Consider the following 18,174-nt stretch of genomic DNA (forward strand, 5'->3'; position numbering starts at 1 on the left):
GACTTTATTTATTTATTTGACACAGAGAGAGAGGTCACAAGTAGGCAGAGAGGCAGGCAGAGAGGGAAGAGGCAGGCTCCCAGCTGAGCACAGAACCTGAGGTGGGGGCTCCATCCCAGGACCCTGAGATCATGACCTGAGCCAAAAGCAGAGGCTTAACCCACTGAGCCATCCAGGTGCCCCGAAACATATAATTCTAATAAACAATCCACTTAAAGACCCATAAATCAAATCTTTTCCTAATATATTACCTGTTAAATTATATGAATACATGTATTTTTAAAGGGGTAAGTATAACACCATCTTGAAAATCAATTATTAAAAGTACCCTACAAATACTAAAAATAACATAGAAGGAATGACAGTTGACAAGTCACATTTTGCAACTCCTACTGAAACTACTGACTCGGGCAATGATTACCAATCTGTCTTAAAAAACCTTAGATAAATGGTTGAAATGGAACTGGATACTCTTTTTTAAAAAGATTTATTTATTTGAGCGACAGAGGGAGACAGATGGGGGTGAGAGAGAAAACATGAGCACACAAGTCGGGGGGGGGGCAGAGGGAGAGAATCTTCAAGCAGACTCACTGCCCACTGAGAGTGGAGCTGGATGTGGGGCACAAGGCTCAATCTCAACCCCACGAGATCATGACCTGAGCTGAAACCATGAGTTGGACACTTAACTGAGCCACCAAGGAACCCCAGGAACTAAATATTCTTATATGCCATTACTAATAGCTCAGATTACTTTTTGGTCTTCAGAAAAATACAAAACTTTACACTGGAGAAATCCAGATGTCAATCATCCGAATACAACATTCATTCTTCGCATCACTAATAGTGAACCACCAGAAATTGTATGTCTCCTAATCTAATTTAGATATCAGATCTAACTTGGAGTTAATAGGAAATAAGAGGATAAAGGAACAAATTAAACACCACCATGAGGATGCAATCAGAGAAATCTATGAGATGAGATTGTCAATAGAACTAGCCTAGTCTCTGTCAAATATATGTCATGTAAAAATGTTCTAGATTAAAAAAGAAGTAAGGGACATAACAGTTAAAGGTAATGTGTGATCCTGGACTGGATCCTGGTTTCATTAAAACAGCTACTATGGTTATTTTAAGAGCATTTAGAGAAATCTGAGGATGTAACCTATTTTAGTACACCTCAGCATTTTTTTAAATGAATTAAAAAAATACATAAAAATAAAAATGAGTTTAAAAATACAAAGATAAATGAAGATACTGAACAAAATTATATTACCCAGCTGTAATTCAAAACTTCCAAAATGTCCTTATAGTTTTACATTTTATAATCAAAGTTCTTGTTTTTCTTTCCTCATCTAAGACTTTAAAGAGAAGATGTCTATTTTCAAATGATGTACTAACTTACCCCTGGCATATATTCCATAAATATGGAAAGTGTTTTTTCCTGGGGATCCCTCAAACAGCCATAATACTGAACAATTCGCTCATGCAGCAAATTTTTCAACAACTGAATTTCACACTCAAGTGCATTTACTTCCTGAAAGACAGAACTCACTGTTAAGTCTTTAAAGCACTGCTAGTAAAAGCAAAACATTTGAACTTCATGGACCATCAAGGTGATCTCATTCTGAAATTTTTACTTCCCAAGGAATAAACATTTTAAAGTCTCTAAACAGTAACTTTTTTAACAGTCCTTGATGGTATATTAAAGCAAAAATAAATCAGATTAGGAATATGAGCACTTAATGAGAAAAACAATTCACAGTACAAAGTAAATAAATATATCTAATTACAGACTGATTTATTTTGCAAATAATCTGTATGAAGAAAAATAAAAAATTCTACTGTGTTATATTTATTTAGTAAAAATGCTTCTTGTAAATGTGACAAAGCAGCTTGTGCAGTGATTCTTACCTTGCTGGTCTCAGGGCTATCAGGGTCAAACTGAACTTGTTTAACTGCCAATTCTCTCCCTGTATCAACATCATAACAGAGGTAGACCCTGCCAAAGGCTCCCTGGCCAAGCAGTTTGCCCAATCTCCAGTTGGTTGGAGCACGAGGTGCTAAAAAAGAACATCATCTTAAAATGAAACAGCCAGACGACACACAAATGGTTAAGGACTAAATGAATAACTGCATTACTGATATCCTTAACTGAATAAGCTTAGACATAATAAGGGAAAATCATGATCATTCTAATTCACAATGATCATCACTTTGAAAATTTTTTGCCTTAGTCAATTTTCTGAGAGTTTGAAGCACCAACAAGTTCATATATCCCCATGTCTTATTTTTTCCAATGAGATTATATTCCTCCCACAATTAAAAATGTAATAGCAGGGGTGCCTGGGTGGCTCAGTGGGTTGAAGCCTCTGCCTTCGGCTCAGGTCAGGATCCCAGGGTCCTGGGATCCAGCCCCACATTGGGCTCTCTGCTCCGCGGGGAGCCTGCTTCCTCCTCTCTTTCTCTGGCTGCCTCTCTGCCTACTTGTGATCTCTGTCAAATAAATAAATAAAATCTTTTTAAAAAAAAATGTAATAGCATCTTTCACTCAATCCAGAATACCACTGATTGTCAGATGCACTATTTCTAATCTTTACTGCAGCAATGTTTGTAGTTATTTTTCCATCTGCTTACAATGCAGAAAGCTGGAAAGAGTATCATTCTCATTCTAACAAGAGAAAATCTTGAAAGCAGCCAGAGGGGAGAATAAAGAAAAATACATACACACATAAATATACGTACATAAATTATAAATAAATACAGAAGAATAAAGATAAGAATTACAGCAGACCTTTCCTCAAAAAGCATACAAGCCAGAAGAAAATGGAGAAATAGCTTTAAAGTGCTAACAGGAAAAAAAAAACCTGCCCAGCATTCTATACCCAGAAAAAAAAAAAAATCTTTCAGGAATAAAGGAGAAAAAGACCTTTTTCAAACAAATGAAAGCTGAAAGAATTCATTACCAGCAGAGAAAGGTTAAAGGCAATTCACAAATCACAAGAAAGGTTAAAGGCAATTCTTTTAAGAATTTGATACCTGGTAAAATCCCGGATCTACATAATTTATTATCTATAAACTCCTGGGTCTACAGAAATAAAGTGATGTTCTTTACATCACATCTTTACATCACATCTTTACAGAAATAATGTTCTTCTCTTAATTTTTTTTAATTTAAAAGATTTTATTTATATATTTGACAGACAGAAATCACAAGTAGACAGAGAGGCAGACAGAGAGAGAGGAGAAAGCAGGCTTCCTGCTGAGCAGAGAGCCTGATGCAGGGCTCAATTCCAGGAACCTGAGATCATGACCTGAGCTGAAGGCAGAGGCTTTAACCTACTGAGCCACCCAGGCGCCCCTCTTATTTTTAATTACTTCAAAAAATAGCTGTCTAAAGCAAGGTCACAAATGTAAAAGTCAAATATGACAAGACTAGCACAAAAGGGATGAATGTGAAGTATGCAAATATTGCTGCAATAAATACCTTTGAGCACAAATCTTGGTATGCACTACTTACATGATAAAGTCCAAATACTCCATAATCTGGCCTTAATTACCATCGTAGTCCTTTTCCTATTGTTTCAAGTAAGATATTCTCCACTTTAGCCAAAAATGAACTATTCCCCATTCTCAGAACATGGCATGTCTTCCTGCAGATATTACCTCCTGAACTGGTGAATCCTACTCACATTTAAGATCTAGATTAAATACTGTACTATAATCATTTCTCTACACACCATTCTCCCCAGTAGATTACATCTTAATGGTCATATTTAAATAAATGACAAGTTGGTAACAATTTTACTAACAAAAGAGAAAAGAATCAGCTAAAGTAATTAGCAGTAATACTGTGCTTTTATACCTGATATTCCAACCAACTTTAGAAACATGCTTTTTATCTTTTTTGAGAAGTGTGCCTCACCCTGACACTGATTTGGTATTTATTGTTTTTAATACTATAAAGTTCTGCGGAAGTTCTACTAAACATTCACTGTGCCAATTTCTATTACTTACAGCGGCTGGGTGGGCTGATGTCCATTACAGTCAAAGTAGGATTGTCTATGTCACTTCCCCTTCTTCTTATTCGACTATCATCATACTCTGGGGTAAAGATACTGCTTCCACTGCTAGTACTTAAAGAGTGATCAGTAGGACTGAAACTCACAGGAGACCGGAAGCTGGTCCCCTGGGTCCTTCTAGCTCTTGGAAAAGTTTTACGACCTACAAAATCAAAATATAATTATCTTACAATTTTACTCATGTTCTAACTGAATGTATTTAAAATTTGTACAATAAGGTACAAATGTCTGTCTTGTGACTAGACTTGACAAGGCTAAGAAATAGAACTAGCAATGCTTATTTGATTACATGTTTTAAACTTAAGAACAGTATTAAAAAAAAAGAGAAAGAGTAGTATTTTTCTTTTAAAGGTCAAGGAAAATATCCTTAACACTGAATCATGAAGTCAAAAATGAAAATACAAGGTATAAGGAAGAGAAAAGGTAAGGAACAACAACAAAAAAAAGCAGAAATGAAAGTGGGGAAAAACAGGATCTGAATATAAATTCAAACAATCTCTTTTGTTAAAACATACACATGCATTCATAAAATCATTGCTCTCCCTTACTTCTGTACAAAAAGAAGAAAAAAATCTACTTTATTCTTATTTCCAATTGTAAGAAAATGAGAAAATTTATAGGTAGCATTTTTTTTCCTTGAAAGTACAAAGCAAGTATGAATTTCATCATCAAGGAGTAATTTTCTAGTTAATATCATTTTTAATTATACCTTTTCTTTTAAGGGAAAGGTAAGTATTATGAGATAAGGTGGCCTAAACCTAAGACGTTATTATACTTTTAGTTACCTAATTCCTTTAAAAAACTGTTTTCAACAGAAAACTAAATGATTTAGGAACAAATTTATTTCTAATGGTTTATGGTATTTTAAAATTTCAATATTATTTTTGAGTCTTTAATTTTATTTTGAGTCACAATTAGTCTTGTGGTCTAATTGCCAGAAACTTACCATCATTATAATCTTGATGGTGATATGAAACATGATACCTTCTTGGGTATGTTCCTCCTTTTCCAAATTTCTCAAAGATAGGGTTATCATAGTCTATTGAAACATAAGAAAGTTATATGTTAATTTAAAAAGTCCAATATCTCTAATTTTTTTAAAGATTTTATTTATTTATTTGACAGACAGAGATCACAAGTAGGCAGAGAGGAAGGCGGAGAGAGAGAAGGGAAGCAGGCTCCCCCCCAAGCAGAGAGAGAGCCCAATTCGGGGCTCAATCCCAGGGCCCTGGGATCATGACCCAAGCCAAAGGCAGAGGCTTCACCACTTAGCCACCCAGGTGCCCCCAGTATCTCTAGTTTTAAATAAAAAACACATTTACACATTTTTAATTTTTTTTTTTTAATTCCCCTCTTCCTCCCAGCCAAAGCATTGTTTAATGACATAAATATATATATTTTTTAAAGATTTTATTTGTTATTGGACAGAGAGAGATCACAAGGAGGCAGAGAGGCAGGCAGAGAGAGAGGAGGAAGCAGGCTCCCCACTGAGCAGAGAGCCCGACACGGGGCTTGATCCCAGCACCTTTGATCATGACCTGAGCCCAAGGCAGAGGCCCAACCCACTGAGCCACCCAGGTGCCCCTAATGACATAAATATTTAAACACACAGAATATGGATAGTCTAACCTGAAAATTCCTGATGATTATCTGGGTAGCTCTGTGCCCTAGGCATTCGTGATTTTGGATAGCTCTCTCTAAAAATAAAAAATGTCACATTAAATGAACAGAAAGTATGTAAATAAGACATTTAAAATATCAGTATCTGTATGTATGTGTGGAAATTATACCTATAAACATACACATAAGAATAAAGGAGCTCAGTTTGAAATGTTAACTGAGAAAAAGAGACTTTTTTTTTTTAAAGATTTTTATTTATTTATCAGAGGGAGAGAGGGGGAGAGAGCGAGCACAGGCAGACAGAATGGCAGACAGAGGCAGAGGGAGAAGCAGGCTCCCTGCTGAGCAAGGAGCCCGATGTGGGACTCGATCCCAGGACGCTGGGATCATGACCTGAGCCGAAGGCAGCTGCTTAACCAACTGAGCCACCCAGGCGTCCCAAGAGACTTCTTTTTTAACACTTATTTGGTGCATGGAGGCAAAAGCCTGGCTTTTAAAATTAACCCATAGGGCACAGCAGTAAAAATATAAGTTTTGGAATTATGGTTGCTGGCAAACACCTGTGTTTCAAAACTAGTTCTACCACTTAACTAGCAGTTGCAGCCTTGGAATACCTATCAACTTACTAAGACTTACCATATCTATAAAAACAAGATAATAATTTCCAACTCATCAAGTGGGTATGTATGATGCATGGTGCTAAGGACAGTGTCTTTAAAATATTAAGTGCTCAATATACAGCTTTACATTATTTTCCTGAATTTCTTAAATGTTTCAGTATCTATCTTGAGGTAGACAGGGGCACAGACAAAGGTTTCACATGCACAGGTGAAAGAAAATTAAATGTGTATTCCTATAAAATATTAGTTATATTTTCAGAATTTGCTCCAAAAAGAAATCCCAGAGGAGAGCAAATAAGTAAAGATTTTTATGGACTCTGTGTGCTGCATGTAAACACTGTTTATTGATACCAGGAGAGGAGGAACACCTGTAACAAAAAATTCATAGTTGTAACTTCACCCAGGTTATAATTCTGAACAGCTATTTCACAAAGTACTTAAGTTTTAAATGACAGCCAACATACTGGGCCACAACTACCAAGAAAGTAAGCTACTAATTTGGTCCCAGAATGAATGAAATTATGAACAGGTGAAACAACTCAAGAAACCTCCAAAACTCAAAGTATTTTTTTTTTAATTTATTTGAGAGAGAGTATGCACATGTGCACATGCACACATGGAAAAGGTGGGGGTGGGTAACAGATAACCTGAGCCAAATCAAGAATTGGAAGCTCAACCAACTGCACCACCCAGGCATCCCACCAACGGATTTTTAAAAGTAAACTCCATAAATTCTAAGTTTGCATTTAGCTTCAAACATAGAATTATGGTAAGCAGAAATACTCATTATAATCAAGTTTTCATTTTACCTAATAAAGATACTGAGTCCCAGAAGGTTAAGGGATTTGTCCAAACTGTGAAAAAATTCATTTGCCCTAAGTATAGAACAAGTATCAATTACATTCCTCACATATTATATATACACGTTTACCCGTATACAGTAAAAAATAAAAACTACAATCAATATTACCCATCCAAAGGACTATCAAGTGATGGACAACTTCCTGAGCCAGAATTTTCAGGACTGCTTAAAGACAATGGGTCCAGCATCTAAAAAAATAAAGAGTTCCTCCATGATTCAATGTGATATAACCAGAAGTTACCAGTTTCTTTTAAACAGCTTTATTGTGATATAATTCATATAACATAAAATTCACCCATTTAAAGTGCACAATTTAGTGGTTTTTAGTATACTGCGAGCTGTGCAACTCTCACCAGTATCTGAAAACACTTTCAGTACCCAAAAGACCCCCTATCCAATAGCAGTCACCTCCCCCTGAGTTACTAATTTTTTAATGTTTTAAAAAGTGATCCCTTATAGGTAGGTAACTGCAAAATTTCCTAAGAGAAAAATATTTTTTCTATAGACTATTAGCTAAATAATTAAAAGCTAAAAGATTTCACATAACTTTGCTCACTGAACACTGAACAGCCCCACTCAAACTGAGAATAATGACACCATGACTACTACATAATACTTAAAAATGTTTTACAAAGTTGACAAACCTAAGCTTCACAAAATTAAATATCTGCAGTTTACTGGATTTTTCAAATGTCAAAAATCTGAATGTTAACCCCACATTACAAACAAATGCTTTCATTTATTTATAGATGAGTAGAGTAAGAAAACCAGCCTTATTCTAGCTTTTTTTATACATGAATGCTCACAGGCTCATGTAACTTAGTTGGCATTTTCCTATGTGTTTTACTATTTTGTTCACTTAAGAGGGAAGATATGGGATGGGAGAAAAGATCACACACTCACACACATACAAAATACCAACCAAATCACACAAATCCTGACAACATCCCTTTAAGTGAAATGAAAAATGTCATCCAACTTTTTGCTTACTTGGTCCATACTCTCTGGAATGAACTCTCCTTCACTGTTGATACTGGTGAATGACCCATTCCGGGCAACCTGGTGTAATTCATCTGGAATGTATCCTGGGGGTGGGGAGCTTCTATCTCTACTAGTGGGACCTCAAAGGAAAAAAATTATACAGTTTTATAAATATCAACTGGGAACTAATTTTTGTTTCAATTAAATATGCACACAAGATTTCTGGACTGCAGTACCAATAATTTTAGCCACTAAAATTCAGTTTTTATTAAAACTTATCCAAACATTTCTATAAATCTGCAAGTGTATTTATACCTTTTAAAATTTCCACCCTACTATAATAATTAACCTCACTGTAATATTTATTTATACTTATTAGATGGTATATTCCTCTAACGGGGCTGATATTATAATAAAGATTTTAAAGATGCCACTGCTTCTGAACTTCCAAGGGTCATTTGTACCTAGATATATGTTACCCTTTAACGGGATTTATGGAAAGCATCATAATGTAGTAGAAAAAATGTGGGCTTTAGACCTGTTTAAATCTCAGTTCTAGTTATTCACCAACTGTATGTCTTTGGTAAAGTTGCCCAATCCCCACCAACCCATTTCCTCAGCTGTCAACACAAGACTAAAGACACAAGTTCTCTTACAGAACAAACTGGTGGTTGCCAAAGGGAAGGTGGGTGTAGGGATAGGTGAAACAGGTGAGGGGAATTAAGAGTATGCTCATCTTGATGAGCACTGAGAAATGTACAGAACTGTTGAATCACTAAATTGTACACCTGAAACTAACATAACACTTTATGTTAATCATACTTTAATTTAAAAAATAGATTAAAAAATACATAAAGCCAGCACTTCGGTTAAACAAACAAAAAAGACTAAATCCTCCTTTGCAAGGATATTATGGTGGTAAAATCACTCATACTGAACATATGCTCTGCATATTTGACCCATGATGCTCTTCCTGTTCCCTTTCCTTAATCTTTAGAAACCTAAAGTGTATAAACAACTAACGAATCACTAAACACTACATCAAAAACTAAAGATGTATTGTATATTGGTTAGCTGAACAGAATAAAAAATTTTTTTTTTAAACCCACAGAAACCTCCCCTGGGGATAAAAATATATGTTTATAAAAAATAAAAAATTTAAAAAAATTAAAAAAAAAAAAAAACCAACAGAAACCTAAAGTGAGATTACTCTTAAATTCCTTAGGCCCTGTTAGAGTATTTTCAAATTGGAATTCTGGCTTTTATTCTGGGATACTTTAAAATTGAGTTTTATGATAAGCCATATTCCTGGCATTTAAATTTCTTCACAGTTCTGAAAATGAGAAAATCTAATGTATTCATCTAACAAATCATATAATTTCTTATGAGACAATAATCCACTTTATTTTTACCTGATTTTATAGAAATAATACTATGTTTATTAACAACTCTCCCCTTTTCTCTGAATATTTTGAAATTAAACTACTAAAGATACAAGAAAGTTATATGAGCATTTAAGTTTTGGTCAGGTTTAAAGCAAAAAGGCTTTGCCTTATAAAAAGTGGTCACTGTAAGTATATGTCAGGATTTGTTAGTGAGGAGGAGATAGGGAGAAGGAGAACAAAATGATTGCCAAGGAATGTGCACAGAAAACATAACTTTCTACTTGATTCTGAAATTAGGAACTCAACTCTGAGCCAGAGGTTAACTTAAGCCTTGTAACACCTATGATCACACTGTCCCTAGTATTTTTATTCCTTTCATATACCCTTGGTTATAAAAGAAGATCAATATACTCATTCCTAAAAGGAGAAAGGGAAGAAAAACTGTGAAGAAAGTTTCTTCATCTCCTTACTTGATAACCCATCTTTCTTTTCATTTATTTATTTTATTTTTACCCAAGTCTAGTTGATATACAATGTTAAAACAGCTTTAAGGTATACAACATAGTGATCTGACAATTTTAATGCTCGCCACTGGTTAAGTGTAGTTGGCATCTATCACCATGTTATTACAATAGTATTGACTATATTTCCTACATTGTGCTTTTCACCTCCGTGACTCATTTTATAACTGGAAGTTTGTACCTCTTAATCCCCTTCACCTATTTTGCCCAACTCTCCATTCCCCTGATAAATGCTCATTTGTTCTCTCTGTCTAATAGTCTGGTTTTTCGCTTGTTAATTCATTTGTTTTGTTTTTTAGACTCAACATGTAAGTGAAATCAAATGGTATATGTGTTTCTCTGACTTATTTCACTTGGCATAATACCCACTAGGTCCATCTGTTTTGCCACAAATGGGATGGTCTCATTTTTTTATGACCCAGTAATATAGCATGTGTATATATATATATATATATACATATATATATATATGTATGTATATATATACATATATATACACACACCACATCTTTATTCATTTATCAATGGACACTTAGGTTGTATCCATATCTTGGCTTATATATAATGCTAAAATAAATACAGGGATGCATATATCTTTTCAAATTAGCTTTTCTTCCAATTTCATCGCATTTCATTTTCTTTACCAAAAGACACAAGAAAAGATGCTCAACATCACTCATCATCAGGGAAATGCAAATCAAGCCACAATGAGATATCACCTCACACCTATTAGAAAGGAACAGAAGATGAATAACGGATTTTGGAGGGTCCCACACACCAATTTAATCTTTTCTTTTGTTATTAACAATCCTCTTCTGTTACTAGTCTTTGATTCCCAACCACATCTCTTATTCTGCCCCCTCTTCTGCTTTCTCCCTCTTACCTGTTTCACCTCCTCTTCTACTTTTCCCTTTCAAATCCATCCCACACATTTGTTTTCATGCTGTCTTAAATGATCACACTCACTGCCCTATCTGTTAAAAAACATTTACACCAGTGGTTTTTGAGCAATGTAATACTTTTAACATAAAAAATGCAGATAATTAAGGTTTTATACTAACTGAAGAAGATACACAGAACTAGGGAGTTTAGAGCTCCTCTGCCTTGACCACACCTCTCTACTAGACTTCCTTCAAAACTGACAATACAGAAAATCCATTGTTTCTTTGTATACTACATGCTTAATCTTAACGATCTATTATTAATGATGAATACTGAATACTAATAAAGCAATAATCTGGAAATTCTCAGCAATTCATTCTGATAGGACTGCAATGACTAAAACTTAGAGAAAGACTTATGAACTTGGTCCATCCATTAATTTCAGTATATTAGAATTACTTCTTTTAATTTCTTCCCTCCAGTTTATTTGTGTAATTAAAACTTCTTTGAGGGGCGCCTGGGTGGCTCAGTGGGTTAGGCCACTGCCTTCGGCTAAGGTCATGATCTCAGGGTCCTGGGATCGAGTCCCGCATCGGGCTCTCTCTCAGCAGGGAGCCTGCTTCCCTCTCTCTCTCTCTCTCTGCCTGCCTCTCCGTCTACTTGTGATCTCTATCAAATGAATGGATAAAATCTTTAAAAAAAAATAATAAAAAAATAAAACCTCTTTGAGGTTTTACTTGGATTTTTAAATATTAAAATACCCTAAGTACATAAAGAAAACAAATATTTAAGTTGGAGACTGCTAATCTTGTAACACTTGATATAACTTTTCAAGGAACATCAGAAACTAGAAAACAGTTTAGAAAAATTAGAATACAGAGGTAAGCTGCTATTTATCATGGTTATGTTTAGGTGTTACGTACATTAAAGGATGGAGAAGAAATTGAGAAACTGCCCATTTTATGGTTCAGACAGTAGCATTCTTACCTATTATAGAAAGTCGCTTTTTCCTCTCTGCTCCAAATACTGTGTTATCTAAATCTTCTAGTGATGGCAATGGTTCTAAATTAGTAGCCTACAAAGGAAAAAGGATGATTAATGCTATTCTTCCCCTTTGGGGCTTCAAACAGAATCCTTTCCCCTACCAAATACAACCCAGATATTCTGTATTATTTATAGGTCTTACCAAATCTATTCTCTGAAATTTTAATTGCAGCATAATCCTTCCTAAATTTTTAGTATTTCTATTAGTTCCAGATGTGACGTATATTATACGTATTTATAATTCTGCCTACTTGGTTTTGAGGAGCAAGGATAAGCTATAGCAATTCAGTATTTCATTATACTTAAAAAGAATCAATGATTATAGAATGTAACTATGTTTCATAAACTGACTTTCACAGGCATTAATGCTATAATCCTTACTGAAAGAAATATCAATTCATACCTGTGCACTTCCGTTTATTACAAGTAATATCTTGAGGCTCTTCATATGAATACTACGATCCAGCAGTTCCACAGCTTTGTCCAAGTCATCTTGGGTAGTTAATGGAATTACCAACTAAACAAAAGGAACATAATTTATCATACAACTACCCCACCAGGTCAAGTCCTTTCAGGAGCATCTCTGTTACCATGGAATTACAAATTTCAAAATACCCTGGCTCTGTGAATTGTCAGTGTAATGAAATTCTGAATGAATAAAGGTATTTAGATTATTTCACTCTTCCCATCCTAAATCCCACTAAAATCATAGACCGAATAAGGACAAAAAAAACTTTTTTTGCTTTATTAATTAAATTCTAGAAAACACATTTAAAGATTAATTTTTAATGATATTCCCATAAGGCTGCATTCCAAAACAGCATTAAAGAACACGCAGGAAAAACTATATAAAATAAAAGAACTATCTTTCATCTGCACTGATTAATCTCACATTTCTCCCTATAGCAACTATGAATTTGCATTCTCAATTACAGTACTTATCAACATCACAAATACAATGAATCTATAGGGTTGCCATGGAGGGGGCCACTATCAATGTATCTGCAATCTACAGTCCACTTGGGGCTCTCATATCTGACCCTGGTGACTTGACCATTAAACTCTAAACAGATAAGCTAAATGGGTCAGCCATCCAAAGTAAACCCTAAATATGGGTATGTGCTTTCACTAGTTCTCTAATGGGTCAGATGTTATAAAGGACAAAAGCAAGGTGCCTAGGTGGCTCAGTGGGTTAAGCACCAGACTCCTGATTTCAGCTCAGGTAATGATCTCAGGGTCCTGGGATCAAGTCCCATGTCAGGTTCCACACTCAGCAGGGAATCTGCTTGGGGATTCTCTTTCCCTCTCCCCATTTTGCCCCCCTTCCCCCGCTCACATGCACACATATTCACTTTCTCACTAAAATAAATAAATCTTTAAAATAAAGGACAAAAGCACCTGAGAAGTCTATGAAAAAGCATGCTTACACAACTTAAGAATTAAAACTTTTTTTTAAAAAATGTAAACTTAGTTCCTAAAGACAACTATCAATAATCTTCAACTGTATATTCCATCTCATTGAAGGATGGACAGAATAAAAATGAACATATACCATACCTGCTGCCCAGCTCTATTTAAGTACAGTATAGAAGCCTTTCACAAATGTAAAGGCCTAGTTAGTTTGGGGCCTTAACAGTATAAATTCCTTTAGGACAAGGACACTAATAAGTGACACAGAACATGGCAAAGAGCAAACACTTGGTGAATACTGTTTTGTTTAATGGATGTCATAAGGTAAAAGCTTCATCTGTAATCAAACCTATTAGCTGACACGGTATGCATTCTCTGCTGATTTCTTTATGGAAAATAACTCTTATTTTAATAAAGGCTGTCAAATACAAATAATGTGAATTCTGGACTAATGTGAGTTCTATTATGCAATCCACTTAAATTTACTTAATGTGTACATGAAATTATATTCCCAATTTCTTTTTTTAGCTACTTTAGTCATTTTGTACTATTCCAATTTACCCACTAACCAGGCCTTTTTTTCCTCTTTGAGAATTTTTCTCAAATAGAAAATAATAGAGATAATAATAATAAAAATATAATAATATATAATTAATAATAGAAAAATAATAACTGGTTCACAGAGTAAACATAAAAGGAAAAAGAATATCCTTTCATTTTCCTATCAATTATGAACCATAATAATATACCCTGTTCCCATCTTTAGTATTCTTTTTAATTATATTTTAAGCACTAGAAAACATTTTAAAGCAATGAAGATTTTTTTCCCAGTTTTTCATTTAAGGGGAAAACCCGACTATTTACTTTAACTACATATTCATTAATAATTGGATTGTTTACCTTTCCAAGATACTTTACTTACGGGAAAGACACTAGTTTAAATCACAGTAACATAAACGATTCTGTTCTTCTTCAGTTTGTTAATGTGATATCTTGGCAATCTGGAGGAGTATGCGGATTGGTTTCTTGGACTACCACCTATGGTTCTGATATGATCCCTTAGACGTTCTAAGGTCACCTATTATCAATTTTACAATGAGGACTAAGAGTTACGAACAAGTCCCAGCTTCTCTAAATTACATTAAATAAGTCACATGTTTTCTTGCTTAGTGAATTCATTCCAGCCCCATTCTTGAAATCTATTTCCCTCTACCTTAACATTGATATATTGTCCGTTAATATAAACCCTTTCTGGAAACTAAAAATTGAGTCCCAAAAGCCACTAAATAGAACCTAAATTTGAAAGAAGAGATTTGTTTATGTGATTTTACATAGTGAAACATGGTAATAGCCCATAAAGAGGTTTCCCTCAACTCTAACCATCTAAAATGGGAATGATCGGGACGCCTGGGTGGCTCAGTGGGTTAAGCTGCTGCCTTCGGCTCGAGTCATGATCTCAGGGTCCTGGGATTGAGTCCCACATCGGGCTCTCTGCTCCCCAGGGAGCCTGTTCCCCCCCCCCCCTCTCTCTCTCTCTGGCTGCCTCTCCGTCTACTTGTGATTTCTCTCTGTCAAATAAATAAATCTTTAAAAAATAAAATAAAATGGGAATGATCTTAGAAAATCCAATTACCTTGCCCGAACACCACACACACACTCACACTCACTCTTTCTCTCTCTCTCTCCCTCGACACTACTAAATAAAGAGAAGCCCAACTAACAAATCCAACCAATCCCAGCTTACATTTTCACACTGTTTCAATTCTGGCAAGCTACAAGTTTACAGAATAATAGTTATTTCAGAACACAGGGATTTATGCTATACTAGAAAAAAACAGCTACAGAACTGGGATAACAAGCAGTATAAATGAGCTTTTTGCTTGTTCACAGGTCCACAAAACCAAGACTTTATAAGTCCCTCAGCGTTGAAAGACATACATGGAGTTTGTCATGGTTAACTTACAGAAGTCAGTCTCACAGAATCTCTTAATTGAAAGAAATTTTTAAACAACGTAATCTTACCCTAATGTCTCTACTAATACATTTCTGCCAAGAGGCCACTCATACAGAATGGCAGAACCACTGACCAGAAATTCTTCAGAAAGCATGAGAAAAAAAAACTGAAAATGGAGAAATTTTCCAATTTTTTAGAAAATAGAAGAAGGCTCCTCAAACTACAGATTAGTTAGCTTGATGTCAATCCTCAATAAAACTCAAGAAAAAATTATTTGAAACAAACTGGAAGGAAAAAAAAGAAACAACAATTCTAGGAGCTAGAACAGATACAATATGAACAAATTATGTCAAACTAATCACATTTTTCTTGATAAACCTATTAGACTGGTAGATCAATACAATATTATAGTCTTAATATATCTTGACATTTTAAAGTTTCCCATGATATAATTTTAGACCAAACAAAAAGAAAAATATAATCTGGTTCCCCTAAAATCATACCATGAAATAAAGAAATCAAATTCAAGCCTGTTTACACAGTAAAATATTCTAGGAAACACTGATAGGGGAATGGGGAAGTCAGGGAAGGAGGCCCATATAGGGTGTGTTATCCAGCAAGTTACCACTGTGGTTAAGTGGAACCCATCCATCCCCACCCCTCACCCCATTCTTGAGTGTCATTCTCCCATCACCTCCCCAACACCCCAACATGTACTTTTGCGTAGACCCTACAGCTATATCTCTAAATAGCCTTCAGTCTCAGGGGCTGGCAGTTGGAAATAAGGCCAGCACACAGAAATAGTAAGTGCCAACATAGGGCCAGGCAACAAGAGGTATTCATGGCTAACTGAAAACACAAAAAGTATTTGAAAATTGAAATTTTAAGGTATTACTGTAATATGATACTCATCATATTGTTTGTTTGAATATAGATTTTTACTTTATCAAAATATTTTCTGGGGGTGTCTGGGTAGCTCAGTGGGTTGAAGCCTCTGCCTTCAGCTCAGGTCATGATCCCAGGGTCCTGGGATCGAGCCCCGCATCGGGCTCTCTGCTCTGCAGGGAGCATGCTTCCTCCTCTCTCTCTGCCTGCCTTTCTGCCTACTTGTGATCTCTGTCTGTCAAATAAATAAATAAAATCTTTAAAAAAAAAAAATATTTTCTGCTTTCATCTGTAAGTGGTTTCTTTAGAAAACCAATTAGCATACTTTTGCTTTAAATAATAACTCATTTGAAAAGCTAATATTAGGGGCACCTGGGTGGCTCAGTGGGTTAAAACCTCTGCCTTCATCTCAGGTCATGATCCCAGGGTCCTGGGATCGAGCCCCACATTGGGCTCTCTGCTCGGCAGGGAGCTTGCTTCCCTTCCTCTCTCTCTGCCTGCCTCTCTGCCTACTTGTGATCTCTGTCTGTCAAATAAATAAATAAAAATCTTTAAAAAAAAAAAAGCTAATATTAGAAAATATTTTATTTGCACAATTCTTGAACATTTGCAAAGCACTTTCACATGTTTCCTCAAGTTAATTTTTACTAAGCTCTCTACCATTACTCCATTCCCATTGGCACTTTTTCTATTCCTAAAACATAGTAGTTTTTTCTATCTTGGTATCTCTGTTGGCAATTTTCTCAGCTGCTCTTTCTACCAGGAATGTTCTTCCCCTCAAACTATTTCCAAGTTTGGCATTTCATACCTCAAGTCTCAGTAATTAAATATTACCACCTCAGTTCTTAGTACTATCTAAACAGAACACCTACTTGCCTTGCCTTTATTCTTTTTCACGTTCACAGTATTTTATAATGGCCTTCAAAGAATATCATGTATTTGAATAACTCATTATTTGTCTGCTTCTACCACAAGTCTATAAACTCCATGAAGAGCTGCAATTCATAAATCATAGTATTATGCCTGTCAAATTCAACAAATATTTTCTGAGGAAAACAACAAATTAACCGATCAACCAAATTGGGTCCCTGAAAATTTTAAGATTCAAGATCTTGAGATCTCATAGGATCTGAAAGAAACCTCAGAGATTACCTAATCCAATCTGAGTTTCACAGAAAGTACAAAAGTGGATTTTCCAGAACACAGAGCTCCTCAATGCCAGAGCAAGCCCTTAAGATCACATGTATTGACTCACAAACATAAACATAATGATCTAATCATGTCCTAACTAACACAAAAATAATCCTTTTAAAGTTTTAACTTATCTGACTACTAAAGCTCTATTGTCTCTATAGCCGAGTGGAGAGTATAAGAAAAAAAGACAATTCACCAAAAAGTATACACAGTGATAATAAAACATAGATAAGCAGTAAACTTTTTTTTTTTAAGATTTTAATTATTTATTGAGAGAGAAACCTGGGGAGGAGCAGAGAGAGTGAGAGAATCTCTAGCAGACTCCGCACCAAACAGAGAGCCAGACTTGGGGCTTGATCTCACAATCCTGAAATCACAACCTGAGCCAAAATCAAGTGTTGGGCACTTAACTAACTGAGCCACCCAGATGCCCCAGCAGCAAACTTCTAAATAATACATATGTTTCCTGCTTCAATATATTCTCATTCAATTACTTGCAGAGTAGCATCTTTAAATGCCTTACACAATGTAAAAAAAAAAAAATTCAATTAGTTAAAATGCACAAATTTACTTATAATATTTTATTTCTCTAACATCCCATAATCTTATCAGTCCCTAAATAAATATTCCTAACACAGTCTCTTAGGGTCACCTGGGTGGCTCAGTGGGTTAAAGCCTCTGCCTTCAGCTCAGGTCATGATCCCAGGGTCCTGGGATCAAGCCCCGCATCAGGCTCA

The 18,174-nt window shown here is 35.3% G+C and overlaps 1 protein-coding gene across 1 annotated transcript in view; it reads right to left on the reverse strand.

Moving 5' to 3' along the window:
* MAP3K2 (mitogen-activated protein kinase kinase kinase 2) overlaps nt 1-18,174 on the reverse strand; it is an 85,320-nt gene that overhangs the window by 18,300 nt on the left and 48,846 nt on the right. The window contains exons 6-14 of the mRNA XM_059394501.1: nt 12,398-12,511; nt 11,938-12,025; nt 8,172-8,302; nt 7,290-7,369; nt 5,709-5,776; nt 5,026-5,118; nt 4,015-4,221; nt 1,912-2,060; nt 1,403-1,534 (exon numbers count right to left, since the gene is read on the reverse strand). Of these exons, the coding sequence (XP_059250484.1) occupies nt 1,403-1,534; nt 1,912-2,060; nt 4,015-4,221; nt 5,026-5,118; nt 5,709-5,776; nt 7,290-7,369; nt 8,172-8,302; nt 11,938-12,025; nt 12,398-12,511 (1,062 nt within the window). The remainder of the gene's footprint in view (nt 1-1,402; nt 1,535-1,911; nt 2,061-4,014; nt 4,222-5,025; nt 5,119-5,708; nt 5,777-7,289; nt 7,370-8,171; nt 8,303-11,937; nt 12,026-12,397; nt 12,512-18,174) is intronic.

The sequence above is a fragment of the Mustela nigripes genome, chromosome 3 (genome assembly GCF_022355385.1).
Source record: "Mustela nigripes isolate SB6536 chromosome 3, MUSNIG.SB6536, whole genome shotgun sequence".
NCBI lineage: Eukaryota > Metazoa > Chordata > Mammalia > Carnivora > Mustelidae > Mustela > Mustela nigripes.